At 47.6% G+C, this 27,409-nt stretch overlaps 2 protein-coding genes across 2 annotated transcripts in view; both read right to left on the bottom strand.

The window, feature by feature from the left end:
* Positions 1–14,704, bottom strand: part of LOC139395250 (transmembrane protein 65-like) — a 78,991-nt gene extending 64,287 nt beyond the window's left edge. Inside the window, exons 1-2 of the mRNA XM_071142900.1 lie at positions 14,698–14,704; positions 14,158–14,475 (exon numbers count right to left, since the gene is read on the bottom strand). Coding sequence (XP_070999001.1) covers positions 14,158–14,440 — 283 coding nt within the window. The 5' untranslated portion in view covers positions 14,441–14,475; positions 14,698–14,704. The remainder of the gene's footprint in view (positions 1–14,157; positions 14,476–14,697) is intronic.
* Positions 14,705–23,239: 8,535 nt separating this feature from the next.
* Positions 23,240–27,409, bottom strand: part of LOC139395251 (protein MTSS 1-like) — a 6,923-nt gene continuing 2,753 nt past the window's right edge. Inside the window, exon 2 of the mRNA XM_071142901.1 lies at positions 23,240–24,487. Coding sequence (XP_070999002.1) covers positions 23,850–24,487 — 638 coding nt within the window. The 3' untranslated portion in view covers positions 23,240–23,849. The remainder of the gene's footprint in view (positions 24,488–27,409) is intronic.

The following is a 27,409-nucleotide window of genomic DNA, read 5'->3' as shown; positions in this document are numbered from 1 at the left end:
AAGCCCAAAATGGCCCCCAAAATCCTTATTACCAGTGAACTGTTTAACAGAATAGAGGGCCATTGTAGATGCAGCCAATGTTACAGAGACACTAGTTTAGAGAGACTAAAGTTCATAAAGTTAACCATTCAAGGAAATAAGCCTTTTATAATGTCATTATTCCCATGTAGATCCTAGTAGAATAAACAGCCCTTATGATTTCATGGTAAACTTCATTGTCACCTCCTGAACGTCCTGTGAACCAGCCACTGTTTCTGGCAGCAGGAGACAAAGAACAACAGAAGCCAAAACCACATCGGGAAGATTATATTTATACAAGAGTCAGAAAGGCAAATAGGCAGGTTGGAGATAGTCAAACAGGCAGGTTGGAGATAGTGAAACAGGCAGGTTGGAGATAGTGAAACAGGCAGGTTGGAGATAGTGAAATAGGCAGGTTGGAGATAGTCAAATAGGCAGGTTGGAGATAGTCAAATAGGCATCTCAGAGACACAAACATCATCAACATCACCCTGCCCAGACCCACCTGTTCTCACCCCTATCTCAGAGACACAAACATCAACATCACCCTGCCCAGACCAACCTGTTCTCACCCCTATCTCAGAGACACAAACATCAACATCACCCTGCCCAGACCAACCTGTTCTCACCCCTATCTCAGAGACACAAACATCATCAACATCACCCTGCCCAGACCCACCTGTTCTCACCCCTATCTCAGAGACACAAACATCAACATCACCCTGCCCAGACCCACCTGTTCTCACCCCTATCTCAGAGACACACCCCTATCTCAGAGACACACCCCTATCTCAGAGACACACCCCTATCTCAGAGACACACCCCTATCTCCAGTTCCTGCACTACTTTCCGACACATTTCCTCAAATTGCATCATTTAGTTCCCCTCCGTCGCCCCCACTTAGATAATGAAGCATATTATTTTTTTCGTTGTCTTTCTGATGGAAGATTGGTTGGTTTCCAATTGAACTATCCAATTTTTAAAGATAACCGATGAGAATAATATCATCCAACCGATGGGGTATCTAACTGCACCCTACTACTATGTTACGTCTTGAAATATGCAGACAGACGGATTCAATTAAGTGAAACATTTTTCCTTAGTTGTTCCATTTTCTCGAAATCTAAAGGCAGAACCTAGATTTGAGCCACTGTCTTAAGTAGTTGAACATGTTCTTACTACAACCTCGTGACAAACTGACCCGTTTGAATTCGTCAAAAACGACTTTACATCAAAGGAGTGCCTTTGATTTGACGGCCTGCACATGTGCAGTTCAGCGCTAGGCGACCGTCAGACCAGATGACGTGTTTCTGTGCACGAGTTAAGCTAGCTAACGTTGCCATGACATCGCCTAGAAGCGCGAACGGGGATTTCTATTGGAGAAGCAGTTTCTGCTTATCTTCCTACTGTACTGTCTTCGGTAACACGGTGGAGACTCGCGCTTCAGTTTTTACTTTCGGTTTCGTCCACCAGTTTTAAACATCTGTAAAAAAAACTAGATTGTTTGTTATTGAAACACTGTCCCAGTGATTTAGACGGTACAATGATTCCCTACACTACTCAGGTGGTGTTTTCTCACAAACTGAAATTGAGTGAACTGTGTAGAATTTTTTAGCAACCAGGAAATGACAACGTTGATTGTTTGCCCCGGTTTCCACGAGATAAAATAAAGTCAGAACTGTATTCCCTTTTTGACAACAGAATCTGGGCCTGGCGGAAACAGCCAATCACAACACTGGGCGGGAGAAATCCATTTCACAGCCAATCACAACACTGGGCGGGGTAAGTGATATTGTGAAACATCATTCCACTGTTAATGCAGATACATTATGGATGCATTGCGGAGTCCCTGGACACAGCCCTTAGTCGTGGTATATTGGCCATATACCACAAACCCCTGAGGTGCCTTACTGCTGTTATAAACTGGACAGCAACGTAATTAGAGCAGCAAAAATACACGTTTTGTCATTTTGTAAACGTTCTGATATACCACGGCTGTCAGCCAATCAGCATTCAGGGCTGGAACCACCCAGGTTATAACATGGCATTAAATGAACATAGAGTAGTCAACAACATTAAAGGCCAGAAACAAGGGTTAGACAAATCAATAGTGTACTGGAGGTGCAGGGAGAAAACTGGCCACACACATACATCAACATCTGACACATTTACTAAGATCCTATTTTTCACATGATGTATCACGTCAAATGTAAGGAAACACTACGAGGGAGTATTGATTAAAAAGGGTAAAGACACTAATTACAAGTTTTTTTTTTAGGATGCAGCAACTAGGAAGTGGCAGCATCTTGTACGAATGACGTGTTGAGGTAAATGCACTCATCTGATTACCAGCTACTTAAAGAAGTCTTTGTGGGAGAAGAACATAATGATGGATATGGATAATTGGCCCGGGCCCGGGTCCAAATCCACATCCCTTTTAATACCACACATATGTGTTTCTTTAGGTTCAATCTGTTGTTCTGCCCCTGAGCAAGGCAGTTAAGGCAATTTTGCACAATTGTGGGAGGTTCTCGTCAAAACTCTCGCACAATCTAGGAAATAGGGTGCCATGTCTTCACCGCTTCAGCAGAAACGGCCTTCGACCCCTTTCTCTAACCACCAAAGAAGAAGAAGATAAAGGAAGTAAGAAAACACTGGAAGAAGAAGTCTATTTCTACTGAAGAAGTCAACTAACAGTAGGACCTGTTCTGCATAGAGAAACAGACAATTCCCCCCCGACACCAATTAGTGATGCAGGGAACCAAAATAAAACTGACAACAAAGGAAAAAGATCTAAACCAAAATCTCTGAGATATTCCCCTGATTACCAGCAGCTAGCTAGAATAATGACTCTCAGGTAGAGAGGAGACAGAGAACAGCCGTCAATCTCACGCCAGCAGGCAGTACTCCATTTGGAGAAGAGAGAACTAGATAGCACAGGCAGTCATTAGAGAGAGAGAGGAGAGAGAGAGAGAGAGAGAGAGAGAGAGAGAGAGAGAGAGAGAGAGAGAGAGAGAGAGAGAGAGAGAGAGAGAGAGAGAGAGAGAGAGAGAGAGAAAGAGAGAGAGAGGAGAGAGAACTAGATAGCACAGGCAGTCATTAGAGAGAGAGAGAGCTCTTCGAGCGTTCACAGTCTGTCCAACTGACAGCCCTATCAGATCACAGAAAAATCACACTCTACTTGAACAGAGCTATGCTCAATCATGAGGCATCAAAGCTAAAGGAACTGAATAATATTAAGTAATGCTATAGATGGAAGGAAAGTAGGGTGGAAATCAACAACAAAACTATTAGGCAACAACAAATTCAATCCCTTCTAGATAATTTCCTCATCAAAAGGTGTAAACTTGGCCTCAGAAAACCTAAACAGTATATTTGACCTATCGGCTTCCCTATCAAACCTAAACATTTCAAGCAGACAACTTCAGAAAATTAACAACAATAACAAGTGGTTTGATGAAGAATGCAAAAACCAAAATAATTAACTGAGAAACCTATCCAACCAAAAACATAGAGACCTATAAACCCTGAGTCTACGCCTTCACTATGGTGAATCACTAAAACAATACAGAAATACACTACGGTAAAAGAAGGAACAGCATGTCAGAAATCAGCTCAATGTCATGGAATAATCCATAGACTCTAACCACTTCTGGGAAAATTGGAAAACTAAACAAACAACAACACAAATAATTATCTATCCAAAATGGAGATGTCTGGGTAAACCCCTTCTCCAATTGTTTTGTCTCTATAACAAAGAACAAACAGCAAAAACATATACATTATCAAATACACAGCTTAGAATCAACTATTAAAGACGACCAGAACCCACTGGATTCCAGAACACACTGGATTCCAGAACACACTGGATTCTCCAATTACCTTGAATGAGTTACAGGACAAAATAAAAACCCTCCAACCCAAAAAGGCCTGTGGGGTTGATGGTATCCTAAACAAATTCCAATTGGTGATACTTAAACTCTTTAACATCATCCTCAGCTGAGATAGAGGAGATACAGGAAGAGAGAAGGATAGAGTCAGAGGAGATACAGGAAGAGAGAAGGATAGAGTCAGAGGAGAAACAGGAAGAGAGAAGGATAGAGTCAGAGGAGAAACAGGAAGAGAGAAGGATAGAGTCAGAGGAGATACAGGAATAGAGAAGGATAGAGTCAGAGGAGATACAGGAAGAGAGAAGGATAGAGTCAGAGGAGAAACAGGAAGAGAGAAGGATAGAGTCAGAGGAGAAACAGGAAGAGAGAAGGATAGAGTCAGAGGAGAAACAGGAAGAGAGAAGGATAGAGTCAGAGAAGAAGAGAAGAAAGAGAGAGGATGGAGGGAGAAACAGGAAGAGAGAATGATAGAGTCAGAGGAGAAGAGAGGAAAGAGAGAGGATGGAGGGAGAAACAGGAAGAGAGAATGATAGAGTCAGAGGAGAAGAGAGGAAAGATGAGAAAAGGATGAGAAATGAAACAGAGAGAACGGTAATAAGATACTAATGCCAATATGACAAATACCGTTTTCTTCAGGTTGTCTAATAGCTTCAGTACAATGTCTCATCTTTACTCTTCAGCAAGAACAAATATCTCCGGTGAGGGACCTTTTTGACATGAGCTCTGAATATTTCCCTCGTCTGTGGTGTTGTGTCACAGAGATGTGTATATTACATTGTCATGCCTGTGTCTCTGGCTCCAGTCCAGACTGGGGAAGGTGTTATTAAATGAGTCTATCTGGCAGCCCCATCTGGTAACCCTGAGCGTGTAATGGCTGTCCTCAGGTTGTCACCACATAAACGAACATCAACACGACATTTAAATTTGTTTCTAGAGTTGTGTATGACTTGCATATTAATGAAACGACATTCAGAGCAGAAATGATTTCTCAAGTTCAATATAGTTCCCGATGAGTGAAAGGCTGGCTGTTATTGGCCCTTACAGAGAAGGGTTTGACCTCGCCGATCAAGATGCCCTCAACAACGGGACTACTTTGTTATTCTTACACAAATCAAGTTAACTGGGAAAGGAAAGAGCATAAATACTGTATATCTCTGCAGGTTTCATAAAGAAACCTTTAAATGATCAACAACCTTTGTCACTTGTGAGACCGAACGCACAAAGTGTCGCCATGGCTACTCGGCACTGAGGCGCACAGACCTACAGTCGTAAATCACAACAAACTGACGTGTGTGTGTGTGAGATACGTCAGACAAAGCAGTAGTAGAATACAAGATGTCATAACCCTGCTGTGGCTTTAAAGCATCAAAGCAGTAGTAGAATACAATATGTCCTAACCCTGCTGTGGCTTTAAAGCATCAAAGCAGTAGTAGAATACAAGATGTCCTAACCCTGCTGTGGCTTTAAAGCATCAAAGTAGCGCAAAACCCACTGTGGGGAACGGTACTGTGGGGAACGGTACTGTGGGGAACGGTACTGTGGGGAACGGTACTGTGGGGAACGGTACTGTGGGGAACGGTACTGTGGGGAACGGTACTGTGGGGTCACAGTGGGTTACTACTGCAGCTCCTTGAAAGCACTGGTGGCAGAGTGCCTGTGTTCAACCGCGAAGGCCTGTTTAGAGCCGCAGGATCGACGGATAGATAGGCCGGTGTGTGTGTGTGTGTGTGTGTGTGTGTGTGTGTGATACTGTAGATAGGCAAATCAAGGTCGTAAAGAAGAGCCATCCCCCACAAGGCACCATGGTGATTAGAGGACAGCGTCCTCCTGTGAGGGCCTCCACCACGTGATATGTTGCCCCCTCCCTACCCTCCTGCATCTCTCCCTTTCTCCTTCCCTCCCTAAATCTCTCCCTCTCTCCCTCCCTATTGGCCTCTCTCCCTGTCTGTCTGTCTAATTGCCTGTCTGCCTGCTACCCTACCTGTCTGTCTTCCTCTCTGCCTGCCTGTCTCCATGTCTGCCTACCTCTCTGTCTGTCTGTTTGCCTGCCTTCCACCCTGCCTGTCTGCAAGCCTCTCTGTCTAACTGCCTGTCTGCCTGCTACCCTACCTGTCTGGCTACCTCTCTGTCTGCCTGTCTCCCTGTCTGCCTACCTCTCTGTCTGTCTGTTTGCCTGCCTGCCTGTCTTCCACCCTGCCTGTCTGCATGCCTCTCTGTCTAACTGCCTGTTTGCCTGCATGCCTGTCTTCCACCCTGCCTGTCTGCATGCCTCTCTGTCTAACTGCCTGTTTGCCTGCATGCCTCTCTGTCTAACTGCCTGTTTCCCTGCATGCTTCTCTGTCTAACTGCCTGTTTGCCTGCATGCCTCTCTGTCTAACTGTCTGCCTGCCTGTCTCCCTCCCTGCCTGTATGTGTAACACAAGCCCTAGAGACCCAGAGGACTATAGCCTATACCATGAAGGTGACACTGTCACAGTCAACTGACTCCCCTTGAGAATCAAGACTGTAGGAAACAGACTCCCAGGTCTAAAGTAGTGCACTATATATAGGGAATAGGGTGCCATAGGGCCCAGGTCTAAAGTAGTGCACTATATCGGGAATAGGGTGCCATAGGGCTCTGGTATAAAGTAGTGCACTATATATAGGGAATAGGGTGCCATAGGGCCCAGGTCTAAAGTAGTGCACTATATAGGGAATATGGTGCCATAGGGCCCAGGTCTAAAGTAGTGCACTATATATGTAGGGAATATGGTGCCATAGGGCCCAGGTCTAAAGTAGTGCACTATATATATAGGGAATATGGTGCCATAGGGCCCAGGTCTAAAGTAGTGCACTATATATATAGGGAATATGGTGCCATAGGGCCCAGGTCTAAAGTAGTGCACTATATAAGGAATATGGTCCCATAGGGCCCAGGTCTAAAGTAGTGCACTATATATATAGGGAATATGGTGCCATAGGGCCCAGGTCTAAAGTAGTGCACTATATAGGGAATAGGGTCCCATAGGGCCCAGGTCTAAAGTAGTGCACTATATAGGGAATAGTGCACCATAGGGCCAAGATCTAAAGTAGTGCACTATATATAGGGAATAGGGTGCCATAGGGCCCAGGTCTAAAGTAGTGCACTATATAGGGAATATGGTCCCATAGGGCCCAGGTCTAAAGTAGTGCACTATATATGTAGGGAATATGGTGCCATAGGGCCCAGGTCTAAAGTAGTGCACTATATATAGGGAATAGGGTCCCATAGGGCCCAGGTCTAAAGTAGTGCACTATATATAGGGAATAGGGTCCCATAGGGCCCAGGTCTAAAGTAGTGCACTATATATAGGGAATAGGGTCCCATAGGGCCCAGGTCTAAAGTAGTGCACTATATATATAGGGAATATGGTGCCATTTGGGACGCATATTGGAACTCTATTTTCAGAGCAGGAAGTCCCCCAGCACCATGGCAACAGACTGTAATTAAACCAAATGGAGGATGAAAGATTGAAGAGCCTTTTCCTTCTTTATCCCCTCTAGTCTTAATTTGTGTTCATCTGGTCATAGGCCTTTATCTGCATCCCAAATGGCACCCTATGGGCCCTGGTCAAAAGTAGTGCACTATATCGGGAATAGGGTGCCATAGGGCCCAGGTCTAAAGTAGTGCACTATATAGGGAATAGTGCACCATTTGGGAGACAGATGATATCTGCCAGTTGCTGTAGGTTAATCCAGTAGGTCAAAGCACAAATAACTACCACCTCTTTTTCCCCTATGTCACCTCTCGTTCACCTCTCATTCAAGGCCCATTAAAAACCCAGAGCCTGGGATCTCGTCAACAGGACAGTGTTTTAACACGACCCCTGTTGCTCCTGAGGAATGAAGTGCTGTTCCTGAGAATGATCTGAGAGGTACTTCCATAACCGCAGTAGATCTGTATTCCACACGGCATTTAACATCAGCCCAGTAACTCCACTGTGACAGCATCATTGAGCATCCCCAGGCAGATTGAAATGCTTTATGATGTGTCAGCTGACAGGTCAACACATGATTATGCTACTTAGGGAAGCTACTTTCAGAGCAGTTAGGCCTAACGTTTAAGATCTCTTAATTGGGTCTTGATTCAGACCTGGTCAATTAATTGATTCTCAATCTTTTTTTAATAAAAAAATATATACTTTTACCCCCCTTTTCATGATATCTAATTGGTAGTTACAGTCTTGTCCCATCGTTGCAACTCCCCTACGGACTCGGGAGAGGCGAAGGTCGAGAGCCGCGCGTCCTCTAAAACACGACGCTGCTTCTTGACACACTGCTCACTTTAACCCGGAAGCCAGCCATACCAATGTGTCAGAGGAAACACCGTCCAGTTGGTGACCCGGAAGTCAGCTTGCTGGTGGCCCGGCCCGCCACAAGGAGTCACTAAAGTGCGATGGGCCAAACCCCGACCTAACTCGGACGACGCTGGGCCAACTGTATGCCGCCTCATGGGTTTCCCCGTCACAGCCGGCTGTGACACAGCCTGGGATCGAACCCGGGTCTGTAGTGACGCCTCAAGCGCTACGATACTGTTTTACAGCGGGGAAATGGAAACGTGTCAATTTTCTACACTACGTTCTCAATAAATTTCCATCCAAAAGAGCCAAGAAATATCCAAGAAATATCCTTCAAATGTTGATTTCTTACATTGTGACAACAATGACATCACGTGAATGACCCACACTAGCCGAGGTAATATTATGAACAGATGTCAAGTTTAAAACTGACAGTCTCTTGACACCCCACATAAGAGGCATCATCAATTCTATCGTTCTTTTAGTAGCTGTTGTCTAAATGACCCGTAAGGGAATGTGTCCCCTACACATAATAACCTCAACAGACACGCAATAAAACAGATGAACGTCTAGAAAGCCATTCAGTCCGCCTCAATAAAACCTAACGGAGAGAGTAGAGGGAGCAGTATAATCTCTGTTACCTTCCTTCCTGTTCCTGTACTATCATGTAGAGGAGATAATACCTGTTGTTGTTTCCCCTCTTACTTATCACATTCACTACCGCTCTACTGTTTCAGAGAGCACAGATATAGACAGCAACTACTTATACAGAGAACAGTGAGGAGGACCTCAAATCAAAAAGATGCAAAGACCCTGGGATGGGACCCTGGGCTGGGACCCTGGGATGGGACCCTGGGATGGGACCCTGGGCTGGGACCCTGGGCTGGGACCCTGGGCTGGGACCCTGGGATGGGACCCTGGGATGGGACCCTGGGCTGGGACCCTGGGCTGGGACCCTGGGTTGGGACCCTGGGATGGGACCCTGGGCTGGGACCCTGGGCTGGGACCCTGGGTTGGGACCCTGGGATGGGACCCTGGGCTGGGACCCTGGGATGGGACCCTGGGCTGGGACCCTGGGTTGGGACCCTGGGCTGGGACCCTGGGTTGGGACCCTGGGTTGGGACCCTGGGCTGGGACCCTGGGCTGGGACCCTGGGTTGGGACCCTGGGATGGGACCCTGGGTTGGGACCCTGGGATGGGACCCTGGGTTGGGACTCCGGGTTGGGACTCCGGGTTGGGACTCCGGGCTGGGACCCTGGGCTGGGACCCTGGGTTGGGACCCTGGGATGGGACCCTGGGCTGGGACCCTGGGTTGGGACCCCGGGCTGGGACCCCGGGTTGGGACCCCGGGCTGGGACCCCGGGATGGGACCCTGGGCTGGGACCCTGGGCTGGGACCCTGGGCTGGGACCCTGGGATGGGACCCTGGGATGGGACCCTGGGTTGGGACCCTGGGCTGGGACCCTGGACTGGGACCCTGGGATGGGACCCTGGGATGGGACCCTGGGTTGGGACCCTGGGCTGGGACCCTGGGCTGGGACCCTGGGCTGGGACCCTGGGTTGGGACCCTGGGATGGGACCCTGGGTTGGGACCCTGGGATGGGACCCTGGGATGGGACCCTGGGCTGGGACCCTGGGATGGGACCCCGGGCTGGGACCCTGGGCTGGGACCCTGGGATGGGACCCTGGGATGGGACCCTGGGTTGGGACCCCGGGCTGGGACCCCGGGCTGGGACCCCGGGTTGGGACCCTGGGATGGGACCCTGGGCTGGGACCCTGGGATGGGACCCTGGGCTGGGACCCTGAGCAGGGACCCTGGGATGGGACCCTGGGCTGGGACCCTGGGATGGGACCCTGGGCTAGGACCCTGGGCTGGGACCCTGGGATGGGACCCTGGGATGGGACCCTGGGCTAGGACTCTGGGTTGGGACCCTGAGGTGACTCAGTGAGAAGTAACCTTGACTTGGACCTGAAGGCTTCAGTTATCTCCTTGAAGTAATGCCTAAGGGTTTGCCAGTGTTTAGCTCAGCAAAGTCTTACTGTGCTCAAGGGGCCAGGGTTCAAACCAGTGTCTTACTGCGCTCAGGTGACCCGAGTTCAAACCAGAGTCTTACTGGTCTCAGGTGACCCAGGTTCAAACCAGAGTCTTACTGCGCTCAGGTGACCAGGTTCAAACCAGGGTCTTTCTGGTCTCAGGTGACCCAGGTTCAAACCAGAGTCTTAATGCGCTCAGGTGACCAGGTTCAAACCAGGGTCTTTCTGGTCTCAGGTGACCCAGGTTCAAACAAGAATCTTACTGCGCTCAGGTGACCAGGTTCAAACCAGGGTCTTTCTGGTCTCAGGTGACCCAGGTTCAAACAAGAATCTTACTGCGCTCAGGTGACCAGGTTCAAACCAGGGTCTTACTGGTCTCAGGTGACCAGGTTCAAACCAGAGTCTTACTGGTCTCAGGTGACCCAGATTCAAACCAGAGTCTTACTGCGCTCAGGTGACCAGGTTCATAATATTATGTTTACCATAAAACCCAGGTGGACAGATGTTTACTGTAACACCAAACCCAGGTGGACAGATGTTTACTGTAACACCAAACCCAGGTGGACAGATGTTTACTGTAACACCAAACCCAGGTGGACAGATGTTTACTGTAACAGTGTCTCCTGACCCCTCCTGTCTCAGCCTCCAGTATTTATGCTGCAGTAGTTTATGTGTCGGGGGGCTAGGGTCAGTTTGTTATATCTGGAGTACTTCTCCTGTCCTATTCGGTGTCCTGTGTGAATTTAAGTGTGCTCTCTCTAATTCTCTCTTTCTTTCTCTCTCGCGGTGGACCTGAGCCCTAGGACCATGCCTCAGGACTACCTGACATGATGACTCATTGCTGTCCCCAGTCCACCTGGCCGTGCTGCTGCTCCAGTTTCAACTGTTCTGCCTTATTATTATTGGACCATGCTGGTCATTTATGAACATTTGAACATCTTGGCCATGTTCTGTTATAATCTCCACCCGGCACTGCCAGAAGAGGACTGGCCACCCCACGCCTGGTTCCTCTCTAGGTTTCTTCCTAGGTTTTGGCCTTTCTAGGGAGTTTTTCCTAGCCATCGTGCTTCTACACCTGCATTGCTTGCTGTTTGGGGTTTTAGGCTGGGTTTCTGTACAGCACTTTGAGATATCAGCTGATGTACGAAGGGCTATATAAATACATTTGATTTGATTTGATTTGAACACCAAACCCAGGTGGACAAATGTTTACCATAACACCAGGTGGACACATGTTTACCATAACACCCAGGTGGACAAATGTCTCTCAGTAGGTTATTCAAGAAACAGCAGTACAGGGCACAATGCCCATTATAAAGTATTAAGGCCAGGGTAACAGTCAGAAACATCCCACTCCTCAGCCCTATGTGACCCAGGAGACATCTGCTCCCTATGGATAACAGAGAGAGCAGGAGAAGTGTGCTCCCTATGGAAAACAGAGAGAACAGGAGAAGTGTGGTCCCTATGGATAACAGAGAGAGCAGGAGAAGTGTGCTCCCTCCGGATAACAGAGAGAGCAGGAGAAGTGTGCTCCCTATGGAAAACAGAGAGAACAGGAGAAGTGTGGTCCCTATGGATAACAGAGAGAGCAGGAGAAGTGTGGTCCCTATGGATAACAGAGAGAACAGGAGAAGTGTGGTCCCTATGGATAACAGAGAGAGCAGGAGAAGTGTGGTCCCTATGGATAACAGAGAGAGCAGGAGAAGTGTGCTCCCTCCGGATAACAGAGAGAGCAGGAGAAGTGTGCTCCCTATGGAAAACAGAGAGAACAGGAGAAGTGTGGTCCCTATGGATAACAGAGAGAGCAGGAGAAGTGTGGTCCCTATGGATAACAGAGAGAGCAGGAGAAGTGTGGTCCCTATGGATAACAGAGAGAGCAGGAGAAGTGTGGTCCCTATGGATAACAGAGAGAGCAGGAGAAGTGTGGTCCCTATGGATAACAGAGAGAACAGGAGAAGTGTGGTCCCTATGGATAACAGAGAGAACAGGAGAAGTGTGGTCCCTATGGATAACAGAGAGAACAGGAGAAGTGTGGTCCCTATGGATAACAGAGAGAACAGGAGAAGTGTGGTCCCTATGGATAACAGAGAGAGCAGGAGAAGTGTGGTCCCTATGGATAACAGAGAGAACAGGAGAAGTGTGGTCCCTATGGATAACAGAGAGAACAGGAGAAGTGTGGTCCCTATGGATAACAGAGAGAGCAGGAGAAGTGTGCTCCCTCCGGATAACAGAGAGAACAGGAGAAGTGTGGTCCCTATGGATAACAGAGAGAACAGGAGAAGTGTGGTCCCTATGGATAACAGAGAGAACAGGAGAAGTGTGGTCCCTATGGATAACAGAGAGAACAGGAGAAGTGTGGTCCCTATGGATAACAGAGAGAACAGGAGAAGTGTGGTCCCTATGGATAACAGAGAGAGCAGGAGAAGTGTGGTCCCTATGGATAACAGAGAGAACAGGAGAAGTGTGGTCCCTATGGATAACAGAGAGAGCAGGAGAAGTGTGCTTCAACAGCCTCAACACCACTGGATCATTACAGACATCATCTGCAACCATGATGCTCTCAGGCACTTTGGCTCTCTATCCCCCCCACCCTCTCTCTATCCCCCACCCTGTCTCTATCCCCCACCCTGTCTCTCTCTCTATCCCCCCCACCCTCTCTCTATCCCCCACCCTGTCTCTCTCTCTATCCCCCACCCTGTCTCTCTCTCTATCCCCCACCCTGTCTCTCTCTCTATCCCCCCCACCCACCCTCTCTCTATCCCCCCCACCCACCCTCTCTCTATCCCCCCCACCCTGTCTCTCTCTCTATCCCCCACCCTCTCTCTATCCCCCACCCTGTCTCTCTCTCTATCCCCCACCCTGTCTCTCTCTCTATCCCCCACCCTCTCTCTATCCCCCCCCCTGTCTCTCTCTCTATCCCCCACCCTCTCTCTATCCCCCCCACCCTCTCTCTATCCCCCCACCCTCTCTCTATCCCCCACCCTGTCTCTATCCCCCACCCTGTCTCTCTCTCTATCCCTCACCTTCTCGCTCTCTCTATCCCCCACCCTGTCTCTATCCCCCCACCCTCTCTCTCTCTATCCCCCCCACCCTCTCTCTATCCCCCACCCTGTCTCTCTCTCTATCCCCCACCCTATCTCTATCCACCCCACCCTGTCTCTCTCTCTATCCCCCACCCTGTCTCTATCCCCCCACCCTCTCTCTCTCCCCCCCACTCTCTCTATCTCTATCCCCCCCACTCTCTCTATCTCTATCCCCCCACCCTCTCTCTATCTCTATCCCCCCACCCTCTCTCTATCTCTATCCCCCCACACTCTCTCTATCTCTATCCCCCCACCCTCTCTCTCTCTCTATCCCCCCATCCTGTCTCTCTCTCTACCCCCCCCCACCCTGTCTCTCTCTCTCCCTGTCTCTCTCTTTCTCTCTATCTATTTCTCTCTCTCCATATCTCACACTAACACATTCACACCAACGTGCGCGCGCACACACACACACACACACACACACACACACACACACACACACACACACACATTACTATACTGCTTACAACAAGGGCATAAGCATTCTATCCTCACCTACTTTTACAGATACAGAAATCTCACAATTTGAGGGCAGAATGTATTGATATCAATAAAGAAATAACGCATAGTTTTAATCTTATGAGAGTAAGTGTTCTGTAATGGACCTATAGTACAATGTAATAGGTCTAGAAACATTTATTTTTACACCTACACATTTGAAACAATAGGTATTTTGTCATTATTTGGTTTCTGGACCTAGCAGTTTAGCCTAGGGTGGACTAACGGTAAAGGAACAAGAGTGACACTATAATGAACTCTCCGTGCGACTCGGGGAAGTGACACACATTTTCCAGTAGGCTACTGTTATTATTCTTACCTTGAGCTATTGCTATCGACTCAAACCGGTGCAGTTCTCTGAGCAGGGTTGTGCGTTCCGTGGGGTGAAGACTATAAATAAAATCCTTGGCTCCTTGAGGCGAGTTCAAGGGCTCCATCGGGTCCTTGTGAGGGTGTGTGCCCAAGTCGCAGCTCTGCTGGCTGGGTAGCATCGGTACAGGCTGGCGTAGCGGAGCTAGGTTTGACCCGTGGACTCTTCCCAACATGTTCCCCGACCTCAGAATGAGGGCGGGCCGCAGGACTCTCTGCAAACTGGGCAGCATGGTGGAGACAAAAGGGAAGTGGAGGCGTCGACAACCTAGAATAGAAATACAATTTTAACGCTTACTGAAGCGTAAAGAAAAATACAGGAGGCTACTTACGATACAACATCCTCGACTGTTTCACGTATGAATGCAATGGATTATTTTGACAGCATTAGGCTACTGTGGAATGGCTAAGCCTATTCATAGGCAATAAATAACAAAGTAGACACAGACTCAGATCGGGCTGTCAAAGTGCAACTTATGACAACACCGACCTCTCGATCAGCGGATGCTCTGTCCTGTCAAAAAATCAGATCTCTTTCGGGTGTAAAACGCAGCACCGAACCATAAGTCCTTCGATCACAATTTCATAGATCATGAAAACAATTCGCCAACAAAACACATTCGTGGCAAGATCGGTGAGTCAAAAAATAAACATTCCTCCTCATCTTCAAAGCCACAACATCGCCTAGGCTTCTTCCCCGTCTGCGGTCGGATGGGCTGCTTCTCTTCCCCGTGATGTGCGCCCTTCTCTCGAGGCTAAAAATATTTTCCAATGGAATAGCTTGACTATACGTAGCTATGACGGCATCTGCCTTACGTTTTTGTATAGCTCGTACAGTGAGTGCGAAGGTACCACTAGACCAATAGCCTACTTGTAGGCCTATTTTGCGGCAGGTATCAATAGACATCCTAAGGACGTCTGCACAGGACATTTGAGCATAGTACATGTATGACAACATGGGAAATGTATTTTTCATTCCATACGTAATGCCATTAAAGAACGTTCTACATGCTATTTTTAGTGACTACATTTCCCAGATGAGCACTAGGGCTATTGAAACACTACATTTCTGCTGCCGCATTATGGGAAACGTATTTTAGTCCGACCGGTGGCCTCTCCGCAATCTATTTATTGCCTCAAAACATCTGGGAACTTGGAAATCTCCGACTCCCGACTTCAGTGCGTTCAAGACAACTGGAAACTCGAAAAAAACGAGCTCCGACAGGCTAAAATGGTTTGAACGGTCAACTCATTCGGATATTCGAGCATCTTTCTAGAGCTTCGACTTTCCGACATGAAGATCACTGACGTCATGATTTGACCTGCTTCCCCCCCCCCCCCCCCCCCCCCCCCCCCCCCCCGAGTTCCCAGTTGTCTTCAAAGCGCAATCTGGCTCATCATCAGTACACAGACAGTGACCCAAGTCATCCTATAGCTCTCCATCCAATCTCTGTATCCTGGCCACAGTCACCACTGAAGCTAACAATCCCCTCATCACAGAGACAGCCCTAAAAACTAAACATCCCTTTCTTGGGCTTGGTGTGGAATTACTATGTTACTACGACATCAGAGGGTAGACTACTAGTACAGGGACACAGAGTACTACAGAGTCACTAGTACAGGGACACAGAGTACTACAGAGTCACTAGTACAGGGACAGTCAGTCACTAGTACAGGGACAGTCAGTCACTAGTGCAGGGACAGGCAGTCACTAGTACAGGGACAGTCAGTCACTAGTACAGGGACAGTCAGTCACTAGTACAGGGGCAGTCAGTCACTAGTACAGGGACAGTCAGTCACTAGTACAGGGAAGTCAGTCACTAGTGCAGGGACAGGCAGTCACTAGTACAGGGACAGTCAATCACTAGTACAGGGACAGTCAGTCACTAGTACAGGGACAGTCAGTCACTAGCACAGGGACAGTCAGTCACTAGTACAGGGACAGGCAGCCACTAGCACAGGGACAGTCAGTCACTAGTACAGGGACAGTCAGTCACTAGTACAGGGACAGTCAGTCACTAGTACAGGGACAGTCAGTCACTAGCACAGGGACAGTCAGTCACTAGCACAGGGACAGTCAGTCACTAGTACAGGGACAGTCAGTCACTAGTCAGTCACTAGCACAGGGACAGTCAGTCACTAGTACAGGGACAGTCAGTCACTAGTACAGGGACAGTCAGTCACTAGTACAGGGACAGTCAGTCACTAGCACAGGGACAGTCAGTCACTAGTACAGGGACAGGCAGCCACTAGCACAGGGACAGTCAGTCACCAGTACAGGGACAGTCAGTCACTAGTACAGGGACAGTCAGTCACTAGTACAGGGACAGTCAGTCACTAGTACAGGGACAGTCAGTCACTAGTACAGGGACAGTCAGTCACTAGCACAGGGACAGTCAGTCACCAGTACAGGGACAGTCAGTCACTAGTACAGGGACAGTCATTGTTCTTACAGGAGAAGTTCTGTGAGACTGATGATGTCACTAACTGGATGCAGAGCCCAGAAGAGCCTGCTATGTGTGGGTTCATTTATTCTCCTGACAAAAGGCAGACTCATGTCCACCCTGTAAATAGTATGCTTCATTCACTGTATCTGCTACGATTATAGTCCTACTAGTGCTGTCGACCATCAATGAAAACCTTGACAAGACTGACCCCTAGAGGACATCAAGAGCAACGTCACCCGGACAAGGGCTGGTTGAGGGAAGGAAATACGGCACAGGGGGTTGGTGACACCTTAATTGGGGAGGACGGGGCTCGTGGTAATGGCTGGAGCGGAGTTAGTGGAACGGTATCAAATACATCAAACAAACATAGTTTCCATGGTTTCCGTGTGTTTGCTACCATTCCATTCACTCCGTTCCAGGTGTTATTATGAGCCGTTCTCTCCTCAGCAGCCTCCACTGAAAGACGGATATACACCGAGTGGACAAAATATTAGGAACACCTGCTCTTTCCATGACAGACTGACCAGGTGAAAGATATGATCCCTTATTGATGTCACTTTGTTAAATCCACTTCAATCAGTGTAGATGAAGGGGAGGAGACGGGGTTAAAGAAGGATTTTTAAGCCTTGAGACAATTAGAGACATGGACTGTGTGTGTGTCATTCAGAGGGTGAATGGGCAAGACAAAATATTTAAGTGCCTTTGAACGGGGTTATGGTAGTAGGTGCCAGGCGCACCAGTTTGTGTCAAGAACTGCAACGTTGCTGGGTTTTTCACGCTCTACAGTTTCCTGTGTGAATCAAGAACTGTGGGAAGCACTGGAGTCAACATGGGCCAGCATCCCTGTGGAACGTTTCTGACACCTTGTAGAGTCCATGAGCCCCGACAAACTGAGGCTGTTCTGAGGGTGTTCCTAATGTTTTGTACACTCAGTGTAAGTGAATCACACAGTCAGTCACCACACAGATTCAAATAGTTTTTGACATTTAATATATGCTGAAGCATTCATTAATTACACCGAATTAAAAAAACAGTCTAGAAACAGATATCGCCAGTAGAACTGCTGAACTTAACAGGGGAAACACAGAGGTCAACTCTCAGTACTAACTAACTACTGAACAGGATTGGGCTCAATTCCATTTCAATTCCAGTCAATTCAGGAAGTAAACTGACATTCCAATTCCAATCGTCTTCCGTTCAAATTTGGAATTGGAATTTGGTTTAACTTTCTGAAATGACTGGAATCGAAATGGAATTGAGCCCAACTCTGCTACTAAATCATTAGAAAACAAGGTTTTAGTAATAATGTGACCATCTGCTTTTACCCATATAGCAAAACACAAAATGATTAATAAACTATTAGAATAATCATCATCTTACACATATTTGGCAACTTTACAAAAATATCAAAGATATGCTTTGAATTTAAATATCTAGAAAAAACAAAAACAATTATGGCTGTCCATTGAAATAAAGTACTGCACCATTAACAACGAAAGGTTTATACACAACGTACAATGTCCCCAAAAGGATGTGGGGACACAATGACCAGGATAATGTTTATGTCCCAAACAGCACCCTAATAGGGCGCCACTTGGAATGCCACGCAGAATGATAACATCATATGCAGAAAGCATCTGCTAGATGGGATGGGAGAACAGTTCACCGTTTTAGAATCAAATCAAATCAAACCAAATGTATTCATAAAGCCCTTCTTACATCAGATGATGTCACAATGTGCTGTACAGAAACCCAGCCTAAAAACCCCCCAAACAGCAAGCAATGCAGGTGTAGAAGCACGGAGATCTCTTAATGATACATTGTCTCTGTCCCAAATGACACCCTATTCCTAATATAGTGTAGTACTTTTGGCCAGGGCCCATAGTAGTGCACTGTATTGACTAGGGTGCCATTTGGGATGCACACATGAATACAGGCTTCAGATGAGGGAGAGGCGGGTAGAAACCACCAACGAGCAAAACAACGACAGTCAACAGACACCAACGGGGAAATTATTGTTCAATAGATTTTCTGCAATGTTCCATCTTGTGTTAGCATAACGGAGATTCAATATGTTACGGAAATCAGGGTATGCTTTCCAAAGAACTAAAGGTTTAAATTCACAGTCATTTGAATTTCAACAGAACCTGATTTAATATATATTTAAAAATGCTTAAGGTTATTAATTTCCCATTTGTAGCACGAGGACCTCGACTTCTCTAACAGCTGCCCCTGGTCAGGTGGTCAGGGTCGACTCCTTTACTTCCTGAATGGACTGAATTGAAATGGCATTGATCCCCAACCCTGCTGTTCAGATTGTTCCCATCAGGTTCAATACAACATAAACACCAGTCCTCAAGGCTCTTTACAGAATGATCATGTTGTTGGTTGTGTCCTAGTAATCTGTGTCCCAGTAATCTGTGTCCCAGTATTCTGTGTCCCGGTAATTTGTGTTCCCAGTAATCTGTGTCCCAGTAATCTGTGTCCCAGTAATCTGTGTCCCAGTAATCTGTGTTCCCAGTAATCTGTGTTCCCAGTAATCTGTGTCCCAGTATTCTGTGTCCCAGTATTCTGTGTCCCGGTAATTTGTGTTCCCAGTAATCTGTGTCCCAATAATCTGAAGTGGCCATTACACTACAACTACTGGAACAGAGAAACCAGTAGAGTAGTGGAACAGAGATACCGGGTTTGTTCTGAGTACAGCGACAGAACCGAATCTGTTCTGAGTACAGCGACAGAACCCGGTCTGTTCTGAGCACAGCGACAGAACCCGGTCTGTTCTGAGCACAGCGACAGAACCCGGTCTGTTCTGAGCACAGCGACAGAAACCGGTCTGTTCTGAGCACAGCGACAGAAACCGGTCTGTTCTGAGCACAGCGACAGAACCCGGTCTGTTCTGAGCACAGCGACAGAACCCGGTCTGTTCTGAGCACAGCGACAGAACCCGGTCTGTTCTGAGTACAGCGACAGAACCCGGTCTGTTCTGAGCAGAGCGACAGAACCCGGTCTGTTCTGAGCAGAGCGACAGAACCCGGTCTGTTCTGAGCACAGCGACAGAACCCGGTCTGTTCTGAGCAGAGCGACAGAACCCGGTCTGTTCTGAGTACAGCGACAGAACCCGGTCTGTTCTGAGTACAGCGACAGAACCCGGTCTGTTCTGAGCAGAGGGACAGAACCCGGTCTGTTCTGAGTACAGCGACAGAACCCGGTCTGTTCTGAGCAGAGCGACAGAACCCGGTCTGTTCTGAGCAGAGCGACAGAACCCGGTCTGTTCTGAGTACAGCGACAGAACCCGGTCTGTTCTGAGCAGAGCGACAGAACCCGGTCTGTTCTGAGTACAGCGACAGAACCCGGTCTGTTCTGAGCAGAGCGACAGAACCCGGTCTGTTCTGAGCAGAGCGACAGAACCCGGTCTGTTCTGAGCAGAGCGACAGAACCCGGTCTGTTCTGAGTACAGCGACAGAACCCGGTCTGTTCTGAGCAGAGCGACAGAACCCGGTCTGTTCTGAGTACACAAATAGAGAAATAAAAGAAGAGGGAATACATGAATAAACATGTGTTCCTGGTCTGTCTCGTCAATACGGTATTTACACTGGATTACATATAGATTTCTCTAGTGCACTATATGGGGAGGAGGATGCTAATTGGGATGCACCCTAGGTCTCCATCTGCTGCTACGACTCAGCGCTTCAACTGAAATACAATTCAAGCAGGGATTTAAAAGTTGTTGATTTACAATGAATTATCACGAGGGAGTCGACTGGATGGATACTTGATATTAAACGCTTTACTATGAGCCTATTGTAAGATAGTTACGCCTTCTTCTTCTTCTTCTTCTTCTTCGTGGTCGGAGGAATAAGATAGTTATGCCTTCTTCTTCTTCTTCTTCTTCTTCTTCTTCGTGGTCGGAGGAATAAGATAGTTATGCCTTCTTCTTCTTCTTCGTGGTCGGAGGAATAAGATAGTTATGCCTTCTTCTTCTTCTTCTTCGTGGTCGGAGGAATAAGATAGTTACGCCTTCTTCTTCTTCTTCTTCTTCTTGGTCGGAGGAATAAGATAGTTAGTTATGTCTTCTTCTTCTTCTTCGTGGTCGGAGGAATAAGATAGTTATGCCTTCTTCTTCTTTGTGGTCGGAGGAATAAGATAGTTATGTCTTCTTCTTCTTCTTCTTCTTCGTGGTCGGAGGAATAAGATAGTTATGCCTTCTTCTTCTTCTTCTTCTTCGTGGTCGGAGGAATAAGATAGTTATGTCTTCTTCTTCGTGGTTGGAGGAATAAGATAGTTATGCCTTCTTCTTCTTCGTGGTCGGAGGAATAAGATAGTTATGTCTTCTTCTTCTTCGTGGTCGGAGGAATAAGATAGTTATGCCTTCTTCTTCTTCGTGGTTGGAGGAATAAACAGTGTAACTTTTACAGAGGTAAGGCTTTAATCACGCGTCTCTGATCAGAACTGTCAAGGACAGAAAACACAAAATCACAAACTTAATAATAATAAAATTAGAATAATAACATGACATAATCAAACGCAACCTTTATTTCTCTTCTTGTCAAAACCATCTCAACGTTGTACATCTTTCACGCTCCCCGTAATAAAGGGACCATCCCGTTCTTATACGTGGTTGTCACAGCCTGACCATAGTTTGCTTTGTATGTTCTATGTTTTGTTTGGTCAGGGTGTGATCTGAGTGGGCATTCTATGTTGGATGTCTAGTTTGTCTGTTTCTGTGTTTGGGCCTGATATGGTTCTCAATCAGAGGCAGGTGTTAGTCATTGTCTCTGATTGGGAACCATATTTAGGTAGCCTGTTTTGTGTTGGGTTTTGTGGGTGATTGTTCCTGTCTTTGTGTTTGTTACACCAGATAGGGCTGTTTTTGGTTTTTCACGTTTCTTGTTTTTGTATATTGTTCTATTTTCATCTTCATTAAAGATGTATCACAATAACCACGTTGCGTTTTGGTCCGCCTCTTCTTCAACAGAAGAATCCCGTGACATTAGTGTTATTGTGTGTATTGGTGAATAATGACAGGTTTATCAGGTCCATCATGACACACATTTGAAACGTGGAAATGTACAGCGTAATGTGAAAGTAAGTTGTTACCAAGAGATGACTGATTAACTGGCAAAACACATGCTATTAAAAACAGTTACTGAGCATAACATAAACCCTCCTACAACAGCTATTGTGGATTGTAGATCTGAAAATATGAAGTTGAAACATGAAATCGGTTTACGTACCAAACAGCTTGGTGCCCCTGATAGTTGTGTCACTAAGATGCCACAATCTTCACAATAAATCTAAAACACTTCTTTCAATAGCTTCAAATAATTTGGCATCTTGGAACTGAGGAGGAGGGGAGGAATGAGGGTGGGAGGACTAGAGCCAACAGAACTGAGGAGGGGAAGACTAGAGTCAACAGAACTGAGGTGGGAGGACTAGAGTCAACAGAACTGAGGAGGGGAGGAATGAGGGTGGGAGGACTAGAGTCAACAGAACTGAGGTGGGGAAGACTAGAGTCAACAGAACTGAGGTGGGAGGACTAGAGTCAACAGAACTGAAGAGGGGAGGACTAGAGTCAACAGAACTGAGGTGGGAGGACTAGAGTCAACAGAACTGAGGTGGGGAGGAATGGGGGTGGGAGGACTAGAGTCAACAGAACTGAAGAGGGGAGGACTAGAGTCAACAGAACTGAGGTGGGAGGACTAGAGTCAACAGAACTGAGGTGGGGAGGACTAGAGTCAACAGAACTGAGGTGGGAGGACTAGAGTCAACAGAACTGAAGAGGAAAGGAATGGGTGGGAGGACTAGAGTCAACAGAACTGAGGTGGGAGGACTAGAGTCAACAGAACTGAAGAGGTGAGGACTAGAGTCAACAGAACTGAGGAGGGGAGGAATGGGGGTGGGAGGACTAGAGTCAACAGAACTGAGGTGGGGAGGACTAGAGTCAACAGAACTGAGGTGGGAGGACTAGAGTCAACAGAACTGAAGAGGGGAGGACTAGAGTCAACAGAACTGAGGTGGGAGGACTAGAGTCAACAGAACCGAGGTGGGGAGGAATGGGGGTGGGAGGACTAGAGTCAACAGAACTGAAGAGGGGAGGACTAGAGTCAACAGAACTGAGGTGGGGAGGACTAGAGTCAACAGAACTGAGGTGGGGAGGACTAGATTCAACAGAACTGAGGAGGAAAGGAATGGGTGGGAGGACTAGAGTCAACAGAACTGAGGTGGGAGGACTAGAGTCAACAGAACTGAAGAGGTGAGGACTAGAGTCAACAGAACTGAGGAGGGGAGGACTAGAGTCAACAGAACTGAGGAGGGGAGGAATGGGGGTGGGAGGACTAGAGTCAACAGAACTGAAGAGGGAGGACTAGAGTCAACAGAACTGAGGTGGGGAGGACTAGAGTCAACAAAACTGAGGAGGGGAGGACTAGAGTCAACAGAACTGAGGTGGGGAGGACTAGATTCAACAGAACTGAGGAGGAAAGGAATGGGTGGGAGGACTAGAGTCAACAGAACTGAGGTGGGAGGACTAGAGTCAACAGAACTGAAGAGGTGAGGACTAGAGTCAACAGAACCGAGGAGGGGAGGACTAGAGTCAACAGAACTGAGGAGGGGAGGAATGGGGGTGGGAGGACTAGAGTCAACAGAACTGAGGAGGGAGGACTAGAGTCAACAGAACTGAGGTGGGGAGGACTAGAGTCAACAGAACTGAGGAGGGGAGGACTAGAGTCAACAGAACTGAGGTGGGGAGGACTAGAGTCAACAGAACTGAGGAGGGGAGGAATGAGGGTGGGAGGACTAGAGTCAACAGAACTGGGCCCCAGGAAGCAACAAAGAGAAAATACCATGCATAATTATTTACACATTCAGAACTAAGAGAGAACATAATTAACACAACTCTGAGCTGCTCCACTGTCTGTCCAAGAGACCACCTTCTGCACCGTCTGAGACGACGAGCAGAGCTCTGTCTGTCACCACACACAGCATCACATGGAATGGACATGAGCTGAGTTCTGTTCTGTCCCGTCTGTCAGTGAGGCCGCTGGACGGTAAGTAGTATACATGAGACCCCCCCTTAGCGCAGTGGACATGAGCTGTGTCCTGTCTGTCCTGTCAATGGGCAGGTGGTAGGCTAGCTAGGTACAGCTAGGTAGGATACCCTCCTCTGATGCTGCATGGTGCCACGGTGGCTCTCCTCTTATACGATGCGCGGTGCTGAGCGATCGTTGGTATTGGTCCTCTTCAGCTTGACCCCTCTCTGGATAACCAGCAGCATGTTTCCCCCCTGACCATCCATAACCTCCCCCTCCTCCAGGGACCCCCCCTCGCCCTGACACTGGACCCTAGGCTGGTGAGGGGCCAAGGGAGGGTTTGTGGTTGCTTGACCACTCCAGAACGCCAGGGGAAGTACACCCAGCTCCCCCTCCTCTCCCTGGGCTGGAGACTCAGGGCTCTGGGCCTCCTCTGGTTCCTCCAGCCCTACTCCTGGTCCTCCAGGGATCCCCAGCCCCCCAGGGAATCCTCCCCCAAATAGGCCAGGCACGGTGGGGATCTTGACTGGGATGACGGGGGTCCGGATGGGGATGGGGCCGGTGGTCCCGCGGCGAGCCGAGGGCTTGGTGGAGGGCGTGCGGCGGATGGTGGCGACCCCTGGGGTCATGATGACGGAGCCAGCCGTAGAAGGTAGGCCGGCGGTGGAGGCTGGTCTCTTGGACTGGAACATCCTACGGTAGGACTGGCTGATGTCACTGTTACGGGGGATGGTGGATGACTTGTCAAACTCCTGCTGGTCAACCTCCTGGTCCCCTCCCATGGAGAAATAGTCATAGTCTGACACTGGAATAAACAGAGAGGGAGAGAGAGAGAGAGAAAGGGTTTATTATGGATCCCCATTAGTTCCTGTCAAGACAGCAGCTACTCTTCCTGGGGTTTATTATGGATCCCCATTAGTTCCTGTCAAGACAGCAGCTACTCTTCCTGGGGTTTATTATGGATCCCCATTAGTTCCTGCCAAGGCAGCAGCTACTCTTCCTGAGGTTTATTATGGATCCCCATTAGTTTCTGTCAAGGCAGCAGCTACTCTTCCTGGCGTTTATTATGGATCCCCATTAGTTCCCCCCAAGACAGCAGCTACTCTTCCTGGGGTTTATTATGGATCCCTATTAGTTCCTGTCAAGACAGCAGCTACTCTTCCTGGGGTTTATTATGGATCCCCATTAGTTCCTGTCAAGACAGCAGCTACTCTTCCTGGGGTTTATTATGGATCCCCATTAGTTCCTGTCAAGACAGCAGCTACTCTTCCTAGGGTTTATTATGGATCCCCATTAGTTCCTGCCAAGGCAGCAGCTACTCTTCCTGGGGTTTATTATGGATCCCCATTAGTTCCTGTCAAGGCAGCAGCTACTCTTCCTGGGGTTTATTATGGATCCCCATTAGTTCCTGCCAAGGCAGCAGCTACTCTTCCTGGGGTTTATTATGGATCCCCATTATTTCCTGCCAGGACAGCAGCTACTCTTCCTGGGGTTTATTATGGATCCCCATTAGTTCCTGTCAAGACAGCAGCTACCCTTCCTGGGGTTTATTATGGATCCCCATTATTTCCTGCCAGGACAGCAGCTACTCTTCCAGGGGTTTATTATGGATCCCCATTAGTTCCTGTCAAGACAGCAGCTACTCTTCCTGGGGTTTATTATGGATCCCCATTAGTTCCTGTCAAGACAGCAGCTACTCTTCCTGGGGTTTATTATGGATTCCCATTAGTTCCTGCCAAGGCAGCAGCTACTCTTCCAGGGGTTTATTATGGATCCCCATTAGTTCCTGTCAAGGCAGCAGCTACTCTTTCTGGGGTTTATTATGGATCCCCATTAGTTCCTGCCAAGGCAGCAGCTACTCTTCCTGGGGTTTATTATGGATCCCCATTATTTCCTGCCATGACAGCAGCTACTTTTCCTGGGGTTTATTATGGATCCCCATTAGTTCCTGTCAAGACAGCAGCTACTCTTCCTGGGGTTTATTATGGATCCCCATTAGTTCCTGTCAAGACAGCAGCTACTCTTCCTGGGGTTTATTATGGATCCCCATTAGTTCCTGCCAAGGCAGCAGCTACTCTTCCTGGGGTTTATTATGGATCCCCATTAGTTCCTGTCAAGACAGCAGCTACTCTTCCTGGGGTTTATTATGGATCCCCATTAGTTCCTGTCAAGACAGCAGCTACTCTTCCTGGGGTTTATTATGGATCCCCATTAGTTCCTGTCAAGACAGCAGCTACTCTTCCTGGGGTTTATTATGGATCCCCATTAGTTCCTGTCAAGACAGCAGCTACTCTTCCTGGGGTTTATTATGGATCCCCATTAGTTCCTGTCAAGACAGCAGCTACTCTTCCTGGGGTCCAAACTAATTAAGGCAAAAACAAAACGGCACAATAAGTCTACCTTAAAAATATTGAATAAGATGTTTCTTTCTTTCTTTAAAAATGTCCTTTTATGGGCCTCCAGAGTGGTACATTATTACTACTAGACTCCTGGTTACTATGGTCTCCAGAGTGGTACAGTATTACTTCTAGACTCCTGGTTACTATGGTCTCCAGAGTGGTACAGTATTATTACTAGACTCCTGGTTACTATGGTCTCCAGAGTGGTACAGTATTACACTAGACTCCTGGTTACTATGGTCTCCAGAGTGGTACAGTATTACTACTAGACTCCTGGTTACTATGGTCTCCTGAGTGGTACAGTACTACTACTAGACTCCTGGTTACTATGGTCTCCAGAGTGGTACAGTATTACTTCTAGACTCCTGGTTACTATGGTCTTCAGAGTGGTACAGTAATACTACTAGACTCCTAGTTACTATGGTCTCCAGAGTGGTACAGTATTACTACTAGACCCCTGGTTACTATGGTCTCCAGAGTGGTACAGTATTACTACTAGACTCCTGGTTACTATGGTCTCCAGAGTGGTACAGTATTACTTCTAGACTCCTGGTTACTATGGTCTCCAGAGTGGTACAGTATTACTACTAGACTCATGGTTACTATGGTCTCCAGAGTAGTACAGTATTACTACTAGACTCCTGGTTACTATGGTCTCCAGAGTGGTACAGTATTACTTCTAGACTCCTGGTAACTATGGTCTTCAGAGTGGTACAGTATTACTACTAGACTCCTAGTTACTATGGTCTCCAGAGTGGTACAGTATTACTACTAGACTCCTGGTTACTATGGTCTCCAGATTGGTACAGTATTACTACTAGACTCCTGGTTACTATGGTCTCCAGAGTGGTACAGTATTACTTCTAGACTCCTGGTTACTATGGTCTCCAGAGTGGTACAGTATTACTACTAGACTCCTAGTTACTATGGTCTCCAGAGTGGTACAGTATTACTACTAGACTCCTGGTTACTATGGTCTCCAGAGTGGTACAGTATTACTACTAGACTCCTGGTTACTATGGTCTCCTGAGTGGTACAGTACTACTACTAGACTCCTGGTTACTATGGTCTCCAGAGTGGTACAGTATTACTTCTAGACTCCTGGTTACTATGGTCTCCCGAGTGGTACAGTAATACTACTAGACTCCTAGTTACTATGGTCTCCAGAGTGGTACAGTATTACTACTAGACCCCTGGTTACTATGGTCTCCAGAGTGGTACAGTATTACTACTAGACTCCTGGTTACTATGGTCTCCAGAGTGGTACAGTATTCCTTCTAGACTCCTGGTTACTATGGTCTCCAGAGGGGTACAGTATTACTACTAGA

Source organism: Oncorhynchus clarkii, unplaced genomic scaffold (assembly GCF_045791955.1).
Source record: "Oncorhynchus clarkii lewisi isolate Uvic-CL-2024 unplaced genomic scaffold, UVic_Ocla_1.0 unplaced_contig_10515_pilon_pilon, whole genome shotgun sequence".
NCBI classification, from domain to species: Eukaryota; Metazoa; Chordata; class Actinopteri; order Salmoniformes; family Salmonidae; genus Oncorhynchus; species Oncorhynchus clarkii.
Note: the sequence above shows the minus strand (reverse complement) of the source record. Positions and strands in the feature narration are given on the sequence as shown.